We start from the raw sequence: 19,205 nt of genomic DNA, 5'->3' as shown, positions 1-19,205 counted from the left end.
AAGTACAAACCACAGCTTCATAATGAATAGAGACAGTAAGAGTAATTCACACACACAATCACTCTCTCATTAATGCATTCAAATAAATGTAATGTAGGCCTACAGTGTTAATATCTGTATCTGATGTACAACAAACAGAAATCTGCTCCATAGACAATAACTGCTGAAAGTGAACCGTTTCCTTCAAGTATTTTAAAATCACAATGCACTTTTTCATTAGAAAAAAAAATTCCACCTTTAATAGTAGAAAATATTTACAGTACAAACCTTATCAGTGAACTTACTCAAAAACCTTATGAGGGCAAAAAAAAAAGAAGAGGTAAATAATCGTTCATTAATCGTAATCGAGGTCAAATGTTCAATTAATCGAGGTTTTTATTTTTGGTCAAATCGTTACAGCCCTAATATATATATATGTATATATATATCGATCAGGCATAGCATTATTTCTTCTATCTTTTATTTTCTATCACTGCACATGTTAGGGGGTGGGATATATTAGGCAGCAAGTGAATATTTAGTCTTCAAAGTAGATGTTTGACAAGGGCCAAATTGTGATGGCTAGATCACTGGGTCAGAGCATCTCCAAAACTGCAGCTCTTGTGGGGTGTTCCCGGTCTGCAGTGGTCAGTATCTATCAAAATTGCTCCAAGGAAGGAACAGTGGTGAACCGGTGACAGGGTCATGGGCGGCCAAGGCTCATTGATGCACGTGGGGAGCGAAGGCTGGCCCGTGTGGTCCGATCAAACAGACGAGTTGCTGTAGTTGCCCAAGAAGTTAATGCTGGGGTTTTTTTTGCCAATCATCTTGCTCATCAGGGCATTTTATGTCTTAAAGAGACATGAATTGAGAAATCAACTTTTGATATATAAAAGGTCATGGTAATATAACAATATCCTGTACGTTTCGGAGCTGAAAACTTTCTTGTTAGTCAAAGAAAAGCTTTTATTGACAGCTGGCTCAGCAAACGATCAATCTGCGAATGTGCCTCCCTGTGATGTGACATAGATAACATAGGCCTGCGTGGAGCTAAACCGGATGTCCTGGGCTAATGTGTGTTCAAGTCACATCTTAAATAGTGAAATAATGTTCCTTTCTTGATGCGCGTTGTACACTCTCTTGACTTGATATTTGAAGGAAAAATAACCTTCCAGGGTTATTTTATATAATTGTATAACAGTATATAATAACCAACCACAACCAGGGTAGAAAATAGCCTATTACTTATTCATTATGATGTTTTTTAATGTAAAAACGATGTGAACGTCATAAATTGACCTCAGACAACAGTATAAAAAATAAAAAAGCCAGTTCATGTCCCCTTTAAGAAAATGACAGCTTGATTAGAAATGAATCACAATAAAAATATTCTGTTATATTAGTTTTTTTTAAACTCATATCTCAAGTATGTTGTCTCCTTGGAAAACAAGGAGTCAAGGTGAAATGCTTCACTGAGTGATTGGTCATGGTGAAAATGATGCAGCAACTTTATATTTTGATGATGGATTTGTTTTTTGTTTTTTTCATAGTTTAAGATGAATAGTCTAGATCTGGGCCAAGGGTAGAACAAGTCTATACGGTCAAGGCCTTAGCAAAAATAAATGTTGAAGGCATAATAAAATGCTTCCAAGTCCATTTTCATGTGATCTTCATATAGAAAAAAGAAAAAAAAGTAAATATGTTTATTTTAATCAAAGTGGCAAAAGTTAAGGTTAGACAGAAACACCCAGTAAGTGTTTTGCTAGAATCACCACAGCGCATGACTAAAGGAATAGTTCACCCAAAATGGAATAGTTCCTGTTAATTTACTCACCCTCAGGCCATCCAAGACTTTTTTCTCCAGTAGAACAGTAAAGAAGTTTTTAGGTGAAACCGTGGACCTTGATGATTCGTAGAATGCAAGTCAATGGCTACTGTCACTTTGAGAGTCACAAACATATACAGGCGAAACAAAATGAATACCCGTGGCTCCTGACGATACATTGAGGTCTTATGAAGCGAAACAATCGGTCTGTGCAAGAAACTGAACATTTTTACAACATTATTATCTGTAATCCACAGCCTCTGCAAACTCTCCTGAACATGTTCACGACAGTCTGGAGCGCGAATATCCTGTCGCAGGAAATCAAATGTTGGGAATCTGTGAACAGTCAATCTTCCCGATTGAGATCGCGCATGCAAGCGTAATCCAAATTATTTATATAGGTTTCTGCCTCCAGGATAAACACAAGTAAGTACCACTTTGATGAACAATACAACAGCGTCAGCTCACGTGTGTGTTCTCATGTGCATACGTCATAATGCAATAGGCAGCTCGCTCAAGACCGTTTGCAGAGGCTGTGGATTACAGGTAATAATGTTGTAAATAATGTTCAGTTTCGCTATGGGTATTCATTTTGTTTTGCCTGTATATGTTTGTGACTCTCAAAGTGACGGTACCCATTGACTTGCTTTATATGAATCACTAAGGATCATGGTGTCAGCTAAAAATCTTCTTTTCCTTTCTACTAAGGGTTAGAGAAATAGACACCTACATTTTGGATGACCTGAGGGTGAGTAAATGAACAGCACATTTTCGTTTTTGGGTGAACCATCCCTTTAAAACATTTGGCCAGAAGGATGTGGTGATGTCACATTCCTTCGAGTGTCAGATCGCCGTGTTCAACCAGGTTAAGTGCAGGTGTGTGTGAGACAGCTTCGGCACGGTGGCCGTCTCGCCCCCCTCTCAGGGACCCGGGCAGAGCTTTCCCAATAGATCTTTATTTACAGCACAGGAGTCGGAAACGGCTGGTCAATCCATTTAGCCTGAGGCCACTGATTTGTTCGTATTTACTGCAACACCCAAAGAAAAGCCAAGGTATTTTTCCCTCTCTCTTTCCTATTGATTCGGCTCTTAGAAAATCTGCTCTGCTGTCTAAACACTATTGATCCCCCTGCTCTCCTCGCCAGCTCTTGCACCAGTGTATAAAGGGACTGGATGAATTGAAATTTCATTTCCGACAACTTGTTCCTTTTATTTTTTACTTTTTTTTTTTGACCAAGAAGCAAGACTCAGCGTGGGTCAATAGCCGCATGAAGGCTGAAGGTAGAGGTCAGTAGAAGTGAACTGCACTACTGAGGGTCTTTACTGTACGTGGAGCACTGCCATGAGGTGCGAATTTGATCAAAACGAGGGGTCAATCTGTTGTTTATGCATTTGTGCTAACGTTTGAATGACCTATAATGTGTTTGTGTGTCTAACTCCAGGAATCATGTGGGCTCCAGAGGGCACAAGAGGAGCTGACGGCGAGAGAGAAGCAGTGGCAGAAAGAGAGATCTTCCCTTCAGGAGCAGCTCAACAGCGCCAGAGAGGAGCTCCACAACGCTACCATCAGGGTATTGCCGCCAAATCTTTATGCCCAGAGAATAGGGGCTTTCCCACTGGAGGAACCTGTTCATAGTTCCAAGAACTAATGGCGGAAATACCCACTTTTTGGAGTGTTTGCACCGCAGGAACTGGGAACGAATTTAGTTCCAGGGAGAACTTTTGGAGGAACTAAATTAGCTCCTATTTCAGAGTAGGGTCTAAACCAGCTCAATAGGAACTACCAGTGACGTAGGAGTATGTTGATTGGTCGAATGGATGCCATACGAAACAGCACCCGCCATTTTTAAAAGAGTTAAAAAAAGTGTAAAGTGTTTTAAAGTGTTACAAGACATAAACGTACAGCAAGCTAATGCTAATACCTGTCACCTTCGTCTGTGGCATTGTGTGGTGTAGCACTGCAAGTTGTAGGAGATTTCTCTCTTAGCCCTGCTTTTTTTCTTTCTCTTTCCATTGCATACCTTCTTATACATCTACATCATACATACTTATACATCTACATTCCATCTCTGTTATCATGAATCCCATGACACTCAACAAAAACACAGCTCTGGTCACGTTCCATACTCCTGTTGTTGAATGCCACGCTTAAAGGGATAGTTCACCCAAAAATTTTAATTAGCCCATGATTTACTCACCCTCAAGCCATCCTAAGTGTATAGGACTTTCTTCTTTCAGACGAATACAATCAATACACTCTTCAATACACTCTTAATACTTCAATACACTCTTCATCTGAATACAATTCAGATGAAGAGTTATATTAATTAATATTCTGGCTCTTCCAAGCTTTATAATGGCAGTGAATGGGGGATGAGATTTTGAAGCCCAAAAAACGTGCATCCATCCATCATAAAAGATATCCATTCGGCTCCGGGGGGTTAATAAAGGCCTTCTTGAAGCAAAGCAATGCGTTTGTGTAAGAAAAATATCCATATTTAAAACTTTATAAACTAAAATAAGTAGCTTCCGACAGCCGGCAGTACGCATCGATTTATGGCGAAACAGTGACCTCTGACCTGACGTATTGACGAACATGGAAGCGGAGAGGATAGAGCAAAACAAAACACCAGTCACGAATTAGAAGTCAAAAATGAACTTTTAAGAAATTTCTTATTAAAGGGTTACTTCAGTGATTTAGTATTAGGCTTTGTATCAGTAGAAACCCGGTAGTATATTCAAATTATGGTACTTTCCCCCCTCATATCCCCCTGAGACGAGAGAATTATGCATTTTATTTCTGGAAAAATTCCAGAAAGATTTTTTGGCCAGAGGCAAAGACTACAGCCACTAGATGGAGCTGTTCCGCATGTTATCAACCCGCCCATAGGGGAGAGATCTCACGCACAGAATGTAAGACACAGGCGGCCGCACGGACAATCATAATAACGGAGCGCTGTGCAGAGTAAAGTGAGTGTTACAACTTTTCAATGAATTCCTGTGATAGTTAAGCTTCCATATGCAATCTGAAAATGTACCAGACTGGCGCTTAACGTTACCTCAGCTCTTCGTGATGAATGAAATCTGACACCGCTACGCGTCTGTGACGTGACTTTCGTTCGGCTCACTCACACTTTATTGAAAAGACACGTTCAGTTTTTAATTTTAGTGTTTATTCTCTAACTGAACGAAATTATTGTATTACTATGAAGATCAAAACGACGGTGTACGGAGTGGACTCGTAGGGCAGTGAAGCAAGTGCATTCTGGGAGTTGTTGTCTTTCATCCACATGAGACAAAAATACATTTTCTGTCTTTTCTCAGTCTAGAAGGCACCAAATTCAAAAATAATTTCACATTTCTACTGCATAAATGACCCAGTTTAAATACAAAGCTTAATGCTAAATCACTGAAGTTACCCTTTAAGAATATAAGAAATTGATTCAATATTATTGAAATAAAAGGATCGAGTTTTTTGGCCAGCCCTATTTATTTGAACCACGAAAGGCGTCAAAGCTTATGCTACTCCTACATCGCGTCAGGGGTTACTCTTTTGGCATAAGTCGACTTGCATATGCCGTCTGCCGGAAGCTAGTTATTTTAGATTAAATATGGATATTTTTCTTACAAAAACCCATTGCATTGCTTCAAAAGGCCTTTATTTACCCTGTTGAGTCGTATGGATTACTTTTATGATGGATGGATGCACTTTTTTACACTTTAAAATCAGGACCCCCATTCACTCCCATTATAAAGCTTGAAAGAGCAATAATTTAAATATAACTCTGATTGTATTCGTCTGAAAGAAGAAAGTCATATACTCCTAGAATGGCTTGAGGGTGAGTAAATCATGGGCTAATTAAAATTTTTGGGTGAACTATCCCTTTAAATGACATAGCGGTCGGCCGGCTTACTTCACTTCAGAGTTCCTACTGGTGCTGCGAATGCAACCAGGAAAATGGCCCTAGGGGAACATTTAGCCCTGGTGGCTAGTTCCTATAACTACCTGGTGCGAAAGCCCCTACAATGTACACTTTTCACATTTCCAGTGTTCTCACAATCATCACAGTTTTCCAGTTGTTGATGTTATTTTTGCGTCTGAACTTATTGCATATGTATTTGTTGGAGTTTCCCTTACAGACGCAACTTTTATGGGAGGAGAGTATTTAAATGAATCATGCAAGGTGATTTACAAAGGTTTTGGCTTGTCAATTTACTGGTATTTGTGCCATTAAAAAAAAAACACGTCTTAAACCAGACGCTAGTTTGCGCTGCTCTTGGTAGATTGTGTTGGTCATTTTGGAAATGATCCGGCTGCGTCTGTGCTCTTTAATTTGCTCATCGTTAGTAGATCACACACAGAACTTTCCACTCCCATCACTTTTTTTGGAATTGCACTCTCAGGCCCTGATCACACAGAACGCGTTTTTCAGGTTCGAAAACGCGAGGCGCACCACCTTTTTTGGTTGACGTTTTTTCAGTTAGAGAATAGCAGTGCGCTGCGGGTTTTTTTATGTTGCTAGGAAACCCCCGAATCAGCTGTCCAGTCAGTCTAATTAAGGTAACGGTCGCCACAATGGAAGACCCACCTCTCCATTCATTCGATTGGACAATAGAAAAAAAAACGCGATGACGTCGGGTGCTTTTCCACTCCGAGTTGATTTTTTTTCAACTTCATGCGGTCAGAGCGCTCCTTCTAAAACGCGAGGCGCCCGGTGCGCATAAGCAGCGCGCATAACGCTCTCTGCCAACAGAAATCTATTCAAAAAAGGGGCCTTGCGCTGCAAAAACGCGTTCTGTGTGATCGGGCCCTCACGCCCTGTTTAGTAAATCTGGCCCTTAGTTGTCATAGTTGGGTGAATGGAAACTACGACAAATATAATTTTTGCATTCCCATTTGCTCCAATAGTAAAATAAAAAAATCCACAATAGTGTTTCTATGACTTTTACAAAAGAGTCAAAAATATTGAGAGATTGATTGTAGTGGTCAGAAAAGAGAAAGATGTCAAATTTGCTGTCACTCCCATGTATTAGAAACACTCACACAGCAGCATTAACTAGTTTTCTGTAATTTTATGCCAAGGTAAGGAGACACAAAGTATACACTCTAAAAAAAAAAAGTTCTATATGTTGTGTCTTTTCTTCTTAGCAAAGCAATAATGACCACTGACGTCTTGAATTAAAATAAAACAAACTGTTTACTGAAATTTCTTTACAGGATTACAAACTGTTGCACACATTGAATCAGTCTTATATCTCTCTTCTTTACTTCTGCGCGCTCTCGCTCTACACTAAGCATTATGGGTAGACTTTTCTTAAAGCTGAACAACCTAATAAACAGCAATCTAAACTGTATCTGTTATTATTGAAAACAATTAATTAAACATTGTATTATTACTCTAATTAATTCACAACACTATATGGCACCAAAAACGGTTCTTGGCTTGTAATCATAGGGGAACCTTTTTTAGTGCTATAAAGCACCAATTTTGGTGCTTCAGTGGTTCTTCAGCGGTTCTTCAGAGGTGCTATAAAGCACCTTAGTCAAAGAACCGGTGAAGAACCACTGAAGCACCAAAATTGGTGCTTTATAGCACTTAAAAAGGTTCCCTTATGATTACGAGCCAAGAACCATTTTTGGTGCCATATAGAACCTTTTTTTTTCAGAGTGTAGTGTTATAAATGTACATTTTTAAACATTTCAAATATTAAAAAAAACGTTGCTAGATTTACAATGTTAATAACATTAGAAATGCGTCATCAAAGTCAGTAAAAAGGGGTTCATGCTGCTCAAAAGGCGGAGGCCTTGTTTTAATTATCATAAATATTCATATAACGACCATGAGACCATCCCACATTCCATTCCCAGCTCTTAATGTTGATGCATATTTTAATAGATTATCAGTACCGCCATCGTAACTCTTATTACGGTAGACGTAATTACCAGATTTACGGCAGAATATTATTTTCGTCCCCTGCAGCCGTTTTGCTCAGCAAACCCAATTTTTCCTCCGTCGTAAACAGGCTGCTTCTTAGTCTGCGACCCCAGTCCCAAAACGTTGAGCCGTTGATAATGACAAACACACAAACAGGCCAACGCGGCTACGTCCCTGCCTGTACGACACTCCATCTGAATTGCATATCCGCCCTGCCGCTGAGATTGTCATAAGCCGTATTAAGAAAAATGGTCACGCGGTTTGACACAAATTGGAAAATGACATTTGGAAAGCGCCGCTGCGGTGGAAATTAGAGATATTAAAATTATAAATCAATGTCTGGGTAGAAGGAATAGATGGGGGCGGGGGTTAAAGGTCCCCTCATGACTAGGGCTAATCTAAATCCACCGGGCTTTGATTGCTCATCCACTGTCCACTCGTAAAGAAAGGAAGGAAGGATATTGTGTCTTTTTCTATGGAGTCAAGTCAGCTTATTTAGCGGCTCGCACACCACAACCTGCTAATGGATCATCTCAAAGGTGTGATATGCATTATGCAAAGGCATCCGCTTGACACTTTTAACGAAGTCTTTCCTCCCTGTGCGTCTCACCTTCGGTTGCCTTTCTTCATGTGTGTGTGTGTGTGTAGGAAGAGGAGCATCGGCTGAAAGTGCTGCAGATTGATGAACTCCAAAGAGAGGTTGACAAGACGCTGGCATTGCTTGAAAAGGAGAGAGAGGTCAGCAAACCCCTTCTTAATAGCCTCCTGTGCGCTCACATGCACTTTTACGCGTGCCATGCGAAAACGTAAGGATGTACCTCCGGCCGCCGTGCACTTGCAGTTCATACTTCTTTCTTTGGTATTTTTTATTTCTTTTTCTAAGTAAAAGGGTCCCAAATGGTTGGGCCTGCTGGGTCTCTGAAATCCTTGAGACCCTTGCTGTGCCCTCGTACCCTTGATAGTGCTCAAAGCTCAGAAAACAGCAGAGTGTTATGCGCAGTGAGATCAAATAGAACAGCTTCATTATTTGCGTTCTCCACCTCAGCTCTCCTGGGCTCTCATCATCTGCTGCTTGGTTGCATTGGTATTGTCAATACACTGGTTGAGAGGAAGCTCAGGGATCATACTTTGTTGTCTGATTTCTCAGTTTGACCTTCAAACCAAAGATTGGCTGTTTTTATGCTACAAGTGTTCTTAACACAGAAGCGCAATGTCATTTCAAGCACCTGTCGAGAGCTTTCACTCTCTATTTGCTTTTTGTAACATCTAGAATCCGATCAAGACTATCTCAGGCCTGAAGGGCTGCCTTTCTCTCATAGTCAAATTATATTGAAAGAAATAATCGACTTTAGTAATGATGTAAATGTTAATATTTAACACTTAAACACTTAGCATGAACATGAACTTATAATGAACTGCACTTCTTCAGCATTTTTTAATATTTGTTTATTTCAACATTTGCTAATACATTATTAAAATCAAAAGTTGTATTTGGTAACATTAGTTAAATAACATGAACAAACAATGAACAGCTGTATGTTAACAAATAAAGTAACAAATGCATTGCTCATGGTTAGTTCATGCTAGTTAATACATCATCTAATGTTAACAAATGAGATCATATTGTAAAGTGTTACAATTTCATTTGGTTATGATTCTTTGCACAATGGTGTAATGCATTGTCTAATCTGAAATGTGGTGATTTTTATTTATCATAAATAATAATAAATAAATAATAATAAATATTGTCTCTTTCTGTGCATAATACACTGGGCAATTATAATCAATTATTTAGTCCTACAATTCATACACTGAATTTTCACAGTAAGCCTGATGCATTACATTGAACTGATAGGTCTTTACCTCACATTGGGATGGTTTGCTTGTCTAAATATTTAATTGACAAAAAAAAATGTAGTTTGGGTTTTTGTTTTGTTTTGTCTGCTATGATTAACAGTAGTCATCTCCTGGTTACATTCATATTGATATTTATTCATTATTGTGTATTTCAAGGCTTGTTTTCTGCTTTTATTTTGTTTGTTTTTTGTTGGGGGGGGTGTTTTGTTTTGTATCGTTTTGTATTGTTTTGTCTGCTATGATTAACAGTAGTCATCTCCTGGAAACATTTATATTGATATGTATTTATTATTGTGTATTTCAAGGCTTGTTTTCTGCTTTTGTTTTGTTAGTTTTTTTGTGGGGAGGGGGGTTGTTTTGTTTCGTTTTGTTTTGTTTTCGGCCTGTCAGCTATAATTAACAGTAGTCATCTCCAGGTAACGTTCATATTTATATTTATTTATTATTGTGTATTTGAAGGCTTGTTTTCTGCTTTTGTTTTGTTAGTTTTTTTGTGGGGGGGGGTGTTTTGTTTAGTTTTCTTTGTTATGTTTTGTCTGCTATGATTAACAGTAGTCATCTCCTGGTAACATTCATATTTATACTTATTTATTATTGGTTATTTAAAGACTTGTTTTTTGCTTTTGTTTTGTTTGTTTTTGTGTGGGGGGGGTTCATTTCGTTTTGTATCGTTTTGTTTTATTTCATCTGCTATGATTAACAGTAGTCATCTCCTGGTAACATTAATATTGATATTTATTTATTATTGTGTATTTGTTTTGTTTGTTTTTTGTTTGTTTTTTGTGGGGGGGGTGTTTTGTATTGTTCTGTTTTGTCTGCTATGATTAACAGTTGTCATCTCCTGGTAACATTCATATTGATATTTATTTATTATTGTGTATTTTAAGGCTTGTTTTCTGCTTTTGTTTTGTTTGTTTTTTGTTTGTTTCGTTTTCGGCCTGTCAGCTATAATTAACAGTAGTCATCTCCTGGTAACATTTATTTATGGTAGCCTTCTAGTATATTGTTTTTTGTTTTAGTTCAGTTTTTTGTGTAGCCTTTTTGTTTTGATGACGTTTTATTTACTTCTATATTAACTTGCGTCATAGCATACAATTCAATAGATGTCATTATCATACGGTCTACATACATGTTGTATCCAAGTTTATTAGATCCATGTCGTATAGTGTGATTTGTAATGAACTAATAGGATTTCCGAAATGTCTGTAGCAGACATAAAAGTAGCAACTCCTTGTAACATCAATTTATGGTATCTTTCTAATACATTGTGTTTTGTATTAGTTTGTTGTGTAGCCTATAATGATGGCCTTCCATTTTGTCACATTTTATTGCTTCATTGTGTATCTTAGTTTTCATGTTGTATCCTTAGTTACCTGCTAAATGAATCATCACAACACAGGATATGCACTTGTAAGATTTATTAAAAAATGGCCAGAAAATAAATATGAAATGTGTTTCAGCATTTGTTTAACACTCACGCCTTGCATGTGTTTTTCCAAAAGAAGAATAATAGAGGATGCAATACTTCAAGAAGCCATTGTTACATTCTCCTGTAGTTTACCTATGCAGCAGAGATCAGATATATCATCTTCCCTAGGACACACTATGAAGGACTGTGCATTTTCTTTAATTTCTTTTGCCTTTGCTCTTAAGCATTCATCCCTCAACACCTCTCCGTTCTCTTCATCTCTCCCTCTCTCTTGCTGCAGGATTGTGTAAAGGCCGAGGAGCTGGAACGACTGAAAGAAGATCAACTCAAGGACAAGGTCTCTTAACAATCCACTGCCTATTCGCTTCTAAGCAATGTCTTCCTCGCCGCAGTTAAGTGCCAGTCATAACCTTGCCATAATTTGAATTAGAGCTGTAACATCACGTGTTTTTAACACCGAGACCCCACACACACGCCTACACAATCGCCAGTGATGGCTCTGCTCAAAACAACATCTAATATTATGACTGGCCCTAAAATAAGATCTAATATTAATGTGCTGCAGAGGCCAGATCTCAGCATCAGGAGGTACAGTTGACGCCAGTCACACTCAACAGGCCACTATTGAAAGCTGCTCTGAAAAAACTGACGTGCAAAATGACACATTCAGTATTTTCTAAGTTAACTAGTCTAGAGGTTTTCACACTTGTTGATGCCCTGTAACCCCAATTATAATGACACTCTTACGAGGGACCCCCTCCTAAAATATCAAGGAAACCATATGTTTTAATTTATACTCAAAATATATATAATATATATACTGATCAGGCATACCATTATGACCACTGACAGGTGAAGTGAATAACGTCTCGGTTACGGATGTAACCCTCGTTCCCTGAGGAGGGAACGGAGACGTAACGTTAGTGACTAACGAATGGGGGTTTCGCTTAGAAGCCTATCATCTTCGAGCTTAGAGAAAACGCCCAATGGCGTGCCAATGCCATGGGCATGCGGAATTTGCATACGTGACTCCGCCTCACTGCGTGAGTATATAAGGAAGTACGTGGCAACATCGCATCATGTCACCTGCTTGAGGAGCCAAACTGAACTCCGCGTTCCAGGTAGCACAGCTGACGTGGCAAAGGGACGTTACGTCTCCGTTCCCTCCTCAGGGAACGAGGGTTACATCCGTAACCGAGACGTTCCCTTTCGTTCAGTCACTACGACGTAACGTTAGTGACTAACGAATGGGGATCCCAATAAAATCACGCCACTCAGCTGTCTTCCAGTGCCCTGCATAAGTGCGAGTACCCTGTCGTAAGACTAGTACGGACGAAGGACTCCCACTTAACACAGGATTACCAAGGTACACTGGGAAGCATATCCCAGTGAGGGAATGCCAAGATGCCTACCCGTGGGGAGGACTTAAGAGACACATATGACCCGATTAGGGGCTGCATATGGAGATCTCTAGGGTACCAGCCGAAGGTGGATTTTTAACCCGATTTTTAACCCTAGGGTTGGCGGGGGACACGCCAAGGGAAGAAACCCGCTCGCTGCGGAGACTTACGGTGAAATACACGTGTGGGGGTCGCCGGAGGGGAACCATGCACACGGAGCACCTGGCCGGAGACGAGGGTCTGGGCTCGCTTAGAGGGCAGACACACAGGTATCGGCGTAGGCAGTGCTGGAGGAACTCAGGGCTCTCTGGGAGCTCACCTGAGGGAAAATATTGCACGTATCCAGTCCGAGGAGTGGAGTGGCGAGCAAGCGAAGACACCAAGCCTGGTCCATTACCGGCCCCTCGGTGGGGGCGAGTACAGAGTCGGACACTGGCTCCACTCGGAGATTGTAGAATCTGGCGAATGTGTTAGGTGTCGCCCAGCCTGCAGCTCTGCAGATGTCTGTTAGCGAGGCGCCACGCGCTAGAGCCCAAGAGGAGGCGACACTCCGGGTGGAGTGAGCCCGAACCCCAAGGGGACATGGTCGACCTTGCTGCTGGTAAGCCAAAACAATGGTGTCCACTATCCAGTGAGACAGCCTTTGCTTTGAGAGAGCACTTCCCTTCCGCTCTCCACCATAACAGACAAAGAGCTGGTCTGAGGTCCTGAAACACTGCGTCATGTCTACATAGGCGTGGAGAGCGTGTACTGGACAGAGCAATGCCAAGGCTGGGTCTTCCTCCTCCAAAGGCAGCGCTTGCAGGTTCACTACCTGGTCTCTGAAGGGAGTGGTAGGAACCTTGGGCACATATCCAGGCTGGGGTCTCAGGGTCACGTGAGAGTTAGCCGGCCCGAATTCCAGGCACGCTTCGTCAACCGAAAATGCCTGCAGGTCCCCGACCCTCTTAAGAGAGGCCAATGCGGTCAGCAGAGCCGTCTTCATCGACAGAGCGAGGAGAGCAAGGTCAGTGGCGGCACGCAACTCATTGCTGAGTCCTGGATCAGCTCTACCCTCGTGCATGTCGCACAGCAACTGGGCTTGGTAAGCCTGGAGGGTTGCCATGGCATGCAGCGAAGCGGCGGCCTGCCCTGCAGCTCTATAGGTCTTCACCGCCAGGGACGACGAAAACCTACAGGCCTTGGAGGGGTGCTTTGGGTCACCACGCCAGGTCGAAGCACTCTGAGGACACAGTTGCATCGCAACAGAGCGTTCGACTGGGGGAACCCCAGTGTACCCTTTAGCCGCGGGTCCATCAAGGGCAGAGAAGGTGGAAGAGCTCGCCAAACGGTCGCGGGAAGACAAGGGGTTCTTCCAGGACCGCGCGATCTCTTCATGCACCTCGGGAAAGAAAGGTATTGGAGGGGTGGCCGGACGGGTGTCCGGACGCGCCGCCCCCAAAAACCAATCATCCAGCCACGAACGCTCAGGTCGGGGCGGAGGGTTCCACTCCAACCCAAGCATCGCGGCGGCCCGAGAGAGCATGGCTGTCAACTCTGGGTCCGACTCGGGCAATGCTGGCGCACCCGAAGGTGGCAGCACAGCCGAGTCATCATCCTCAGATGACTCCAGCCCACCTTGTGATGCGGCGATAGACATTTCCTCGTCTTCCGCCGCGCCAAACGCCACAGTCGGGACAGCAGGAGCCGGCCCCGATGTAGACGCTTGAACACGGGGCGGGTCAAGTGTATGAGAGGGGGGTGTGGGCCGAGGCACGAGCGTCGGAGCTTTATTCCACACCGTCACCCTCAGGTCACCCTGGCCACCAGCCAAAGTGCCGCCTCCAGTGGAGACCGCAGATTGGGGTGTGGCAGAGGGGACTCTCGCTCCGGCATCAGCGCGGAGGTCACGGAGTCTCGACCGTAACACTGAGATGATCATGTTCCCGCAGTGAGAACACGAATCATCCACGAGCGCTGCCTGAGCGTGCTGAAAGCCCAAACACGTCACACAGCGCTCGTGCCCATCAGAAGGCGAGAGAAATCTACCGCACCCAGAAGTGCACGGGCGAGACATCCTGGAAAGGACGTGCCACGTGCAAGCTCTTTTGTGAGAGGAAACTTCGCAGTCGATGCCGAAGCGCTCAGGGAAATGCACACCAGCTGTCAAACGGACCACTGCGCAGATCAGCAGGCAGGAAGTATGCGATCACTGGAACGCGCCGTAACACCAACACCGACTGGAAAGCTGCTCGTCTCGAAGAAGCTGACAGAGTCTCAGAAGGCTGTAGGAGTGAAGAGGTAGGTACCCTTGGCTCCGAAAGCAGAACATGATGCGATGTTGCCACGTACTTCCTTATATACTCACGCAGTGAGGCAGAGTCACGTATGCAAATTCCGCATGCCCATGCCATTGGCACGCCATTGGGCGTTTTCTCTAAGCTCGAAGATGATAGGCTTCTAAGCGAAACCCCCATTCGTTAGTCACTAACGTTACGTCGTAGTGACTGAACGAAAGGGAACACTGATTATCTCTTCATCACGGCAGCTGTTAGTGGGTGGGATATATTAGGCAGCAGGTGAAAATTTTTGTTAGAAGCTGGAAAAAGTGTAAGGATTTGAGCGAGTTTGACAAGGGCCAAATTGTGATGGCTACATCTCCAAAACTGCAGCTCTTGTGGGGTGTTCCTGATCTGCAGTGGTCAGTCTCTATCAAAAGTGCTCCAAGGAAGGAACAGTGGTGAACCGGCGACAGGGTCATGGGCGGCCAAAGCTCATTGATGCACGTGGGGAGCGAAGGCTGGCCCGTGAGGTCCGATCAAACAGACAAGCTACTGTAGCTCAAATTGCTCAAGAAGTTAATGCTGGTTCTGATAGAAAGGTGTCAGAATACACAGAGCATCGCAGTTTGTTGCGTATGGGGCTGCATAGCCGCAGATCAGTCTGGGTGCCCATGCTGACCCCTGTCCATCACCGAAATCGTCAACAGTGGGCACGTGAGCATCAGAACTGGACTACGGAGCAATGGAAGAAGTTGGCCTGGTCTGATGAATCATGTTTTCTTTTACATCACGTGGAGGGCGGGTGTGTGTGCGTCGCTTCCCTGGGGAACACATGGCACCAGGATGCACTATGGGAAGAAGGCAAGCCGGCGGAGGCAGTGTGATGCTTTGGGCAATGTTCTGCTGGGAAACCTTGGGTCCTGCCATCCATGTGGATGTTACTTTGACACGTACCACCTACCTAAGCATTGTTGCAGACCATGTTCATAGAAATGGTATTCCCTGGTGGCTGTGGTCTCTTTCAGCAGATAATGTGCCCTGTCACAAAGCAAAAATGCCGGCAATAAACATTTTTGTAAGTGTTAACTTCAAAGCAGGCAGAGTGCGCGCACGTGCGGTTGTGATTCTTCTGTGAGGGCACACATGCGGCGCGCGGCCACAGATAAACTGATATGGATTTGAAATTTTTGGAATTTGGAATACAGGCAAGGCATATTTTTGTATATGCATATTTTTGGGAACACATCTACAATATACATGCATATATTGTTTATATATAGGCCTATATTCGTTTGCACGTGACTGTTTAAAACCCGTGTTTAGACCCGTGTTCTCCCTTGTCCGACCCGACCTGCACCCGTATCCGACACACTAGGATGTTTTTCACCTGTTTCAGCAAAATTCGCGGGTCACCCGTCGCGGGTACCCGCACCCAAGCAGGACTCTGTCGTACGCAATTTTAACTAGTCAACTAATTAGTCTAAGCACTAAAAGAAGGCACTAAAAACTAGCCGACCTCACTAACTGACTAGTTGGTTGTTTGAAGACTAGTTGTCCATTCTAATCCATCCTTACCCTGAAGGGTGAAGTACACAAGTTGAGCACACAAACCTTTGACCCATTGACCTTGTCCATTTAGTAGTAGTCCTTTCTTTTCAAGCGCTCAATTTACTTGCACAGGTGTGTTGTTTTTCACACACAAGTCTGTACAGGACACAAAAATTAGACTGCATGCGGATAAGGATAAGGACAAGGGTAGCATACTTTTGGCTTTAGGTAGGCTGGACCCGTGTAAGCGTGAGGAGGGTAACCTGAGGGCGAGCGCTCAGCCTCTCTTGTTTTTACAGTTTGGCCTCCATGCGCTTTGGGACCTCAGTAAAGCAGCTGCTTCAAAGTGCGACCAACCGCCACTTACTGCTGCGTTTTCCTCTGCTCCTCGGACAAGATTACTTTCCAAACAGAGCGCAGACAGCTTGATTAATAGAGGGGTCCGCCGAGGTGCCCGCCGCAGTATATTTTCACACTTACTTACGCTCATTTCATTCGCATAGACTTTCATGCGCTGGTCCTTTCACCACAGGAGTCCGCCGGTTCATAAAAAACATACAGCTCTTTGAGACTGTCTGTGAAAACTCGTTAAATATTCTAGATGTGTTTGAGAGCTGATGGACAAGGTCACTCCTAAACTAACTGTGTGTGGACAGCAGTCACGTTGTGGTGCAACATTCAGTACAAGATTTATGTTAATATAGAACGTCTTACTGGGGTTTTTGTATATATTTGGAGCTGAAGCTGTGATGTACACACTGTATATGTCTCAGCTGTCTTAAACTCTTCATCTCAGTGTATTAGCCTGTTTGCTGCTTTTATTTATACGGGCAGTGAGAGATAGGACAGGAAATGATGGCTAAGATGGATGGTATTAGGAAATGTTGCAAGCCACATTCAAATTGTTTTTTCCGACATGAACACCATGGATCAATATGTCAACACACATGGACTAAACATTGGGCCAAAGGAAAAAGGAAAAAATAACTGAAGACAGAAATGCACTCTGCCGTGGAAATGTATTGGTCAGAACTTGTGGAAACCCTGTATATTTTAAAACCTAACAAACTTAATTTCGCAAAATGTTTTGCTTGAAAAATATTCAACCCTGTAAGGCCTGACATGAAAGTCAGAAAATGTACTGAATCCTAAATGTAAAAAAAAAAAGGAGTATTGTATTTGATACATAAGGCTTTTATATGGCTTATATACACTCACCTAAAGGATTATTAGGAACACCATACTAATACTGTGTTTGACCCCCTTTCGCCTTCAGAACTGCCTTAATTCTACGTGGCATTGATTCAACAAGGTGCTGAAAGCATTCTTTAGAAATGTTGGCCCATATTGATAGGATAGCATCTTGCAGTTGATGGAGATTTGTGGGATGCACATCCAGGGCACGAAGCTCCCGTTCCACCACATCCCAAAGATGCTCTATTGGGTTGAGATCTGGTGACTGTGGGGGCCATTTTAGTACAGTGAACTCATTGTCATGTTCAAGAAACCAATTTGAAATGATTTGAGCTTTGTGACATGGTGCATTATCCTGCTGGAAGTAGCCATCAGAGGATGGGTACATGGTGGTCATAAAGGGATGGACATGGTCAGAAACAATGCTCAGGTAGGCCGTGGCATTTAAACGATGCCCAATTGGCACTAAGGGGCCTAAAGTGTGCCAAGAAAACATCCCCCATACCATTACACCACCACCACCAGCCTGCACAATGGTAACAAGGCATGATGGATCCATGTTCTCATTCTGTTTACGCCAAATTCTGACTCTACCATCTGAATGTCTCAACAGAAATCGAGACTCATCAGATCAGGCAACATTTTTCCAGTCTTCAACTGTCCAATTTTGGTGAGCTTGTGCAACTTGTAGCCTCTTTTTCCTATTTGTAGTGGAGATGAGTGGTACCCGGTGGGGTCTTCTGCTGTTGTAGCCCATCCGCCTCAAGGTTGTGCGTGTTGTGGCTTCACAAATGCTTTGCTGCATACCTTGGTTGTAACGAGTGGTTATTTCAGTCAAAGTTGCTCTTCTATCAGCTTGAATCAGTCGGCCCATTCTCCTCTGACCTCTAGCATCAACAAGGCATTTTCGCCCAACAGGACTGCCGCATACTGGATGTTTTTCCCTTTTCACACCATTCTTTGTAAACCCTAGAAATGGTTGTGCGTGAAAATCCCAGTAACTGAGCAGATTGTGAAATACTCAGACCGGCCCGTCTGGCACCAACAACCATGCCACGCTCAAAATTGCTTAAATCACCTTTCTTTCCCATTCTGACATTCAGTTTGGAGTTCAGGAGATTGTCTTGACCAGGACCACACCCCTAAATGCATTGAAGCAACTGCCATGTGATTGGTTGATTAGATAATTGCATTATCTAATGAGAAATTGAACAGGTGTTCCTAATAATCCTTTAGGTGAGTGTGTTATGATATTGGAGAATATGTAGCTCATACTCAAGGAGGAAAAACACTTTAATCTAATTCAGAGGCCCACATTGAGCAAAATTATGAAATTTAGTGTAGTTGCTGATTATTATATGGCCAAATAGTAAGATAAAATTCTGATTGTGTGTAATGTAAATCAATGAGATCTTTATAGCAGTTGTATCTTTGTCGCATTTGCAACTGTTCATGCATGTATAAAGCGTCCTGTTTGTGTGTGTAGATCAGGCATCAGGAAGAGCTGACTGCAAAGCTGCAGAGAGGATTTGACCAGAAGGAGAAAGAGCTGAAGGAATGGAAAGAGCGATGGTACTCCGGCTCCGAGAGCCTCCGGCACACACACACACAGCTCCAGCAGGCCCAGGACAGCCGAGACCGGGCCGTCAGCAGCCTGAAAATACAGCAGGAGAAGAACTGCAGCCTGCAGGAGGATGTGGATAAACTCCACATAGCGGTGAGAGCAGGGAAATTAAACACCTGGGGGAAAGCAGAGAGTAGAATTAGAGGATAAAG

The 19,205-nt window shown here is 42.8% G+C and overlaps 1 protein-coding gene across 1 annotated transcript in view; it reads left to right on the top strand.

Annotated features, from left to right (window-relative positions):
• pmfbp1 (polyamine modulated factor 1 binding protein 1) overlaps positions 1-19,205 on the top strand; it is a gene marked incomplete at its 5' end in the record, with an annotated part of 175,765 nt that overhangs the window by 70,126 nt on the left and 86,434 nt on the right. Inside the window, 4 exons of the mRNA XM_079838772.1 lie at positions 3,247-3,375; positions 8,389-8,478; positions 11,307-11,363; positions 18,916-19,146. Coding sequence (XP_079694898.1) covers positions 3,247-3,375; positions 8,389-8,478; positions 11,307-11,363; positions 18,916-19,146 — 507 coding nt within the window. The remainder of the gene's footprint in view (positions 1-3,246; positions 3,376-8,388; positions 8,479-11,306; positions 11,364-18,915; positions 19,147-19,205) is intronic.

This window comes from Gobio gobio (assembly GCF_949357685.1).
Source record: "Gobio gobio genome assembly, chromosome: 2".
Taxonomy (NCBI): domain Eukaryota; kingdom Metazoa; phylum Chordata; class Actinopteri; order Cypriniformes; family Gobionidae; genus Gobio; species Gobio gobio.
The sequence above is the reverse complement of the archived record's forward strand: the minus strand, read 5'-3'. Positions and strand labels throughout refer to the sequence as shown.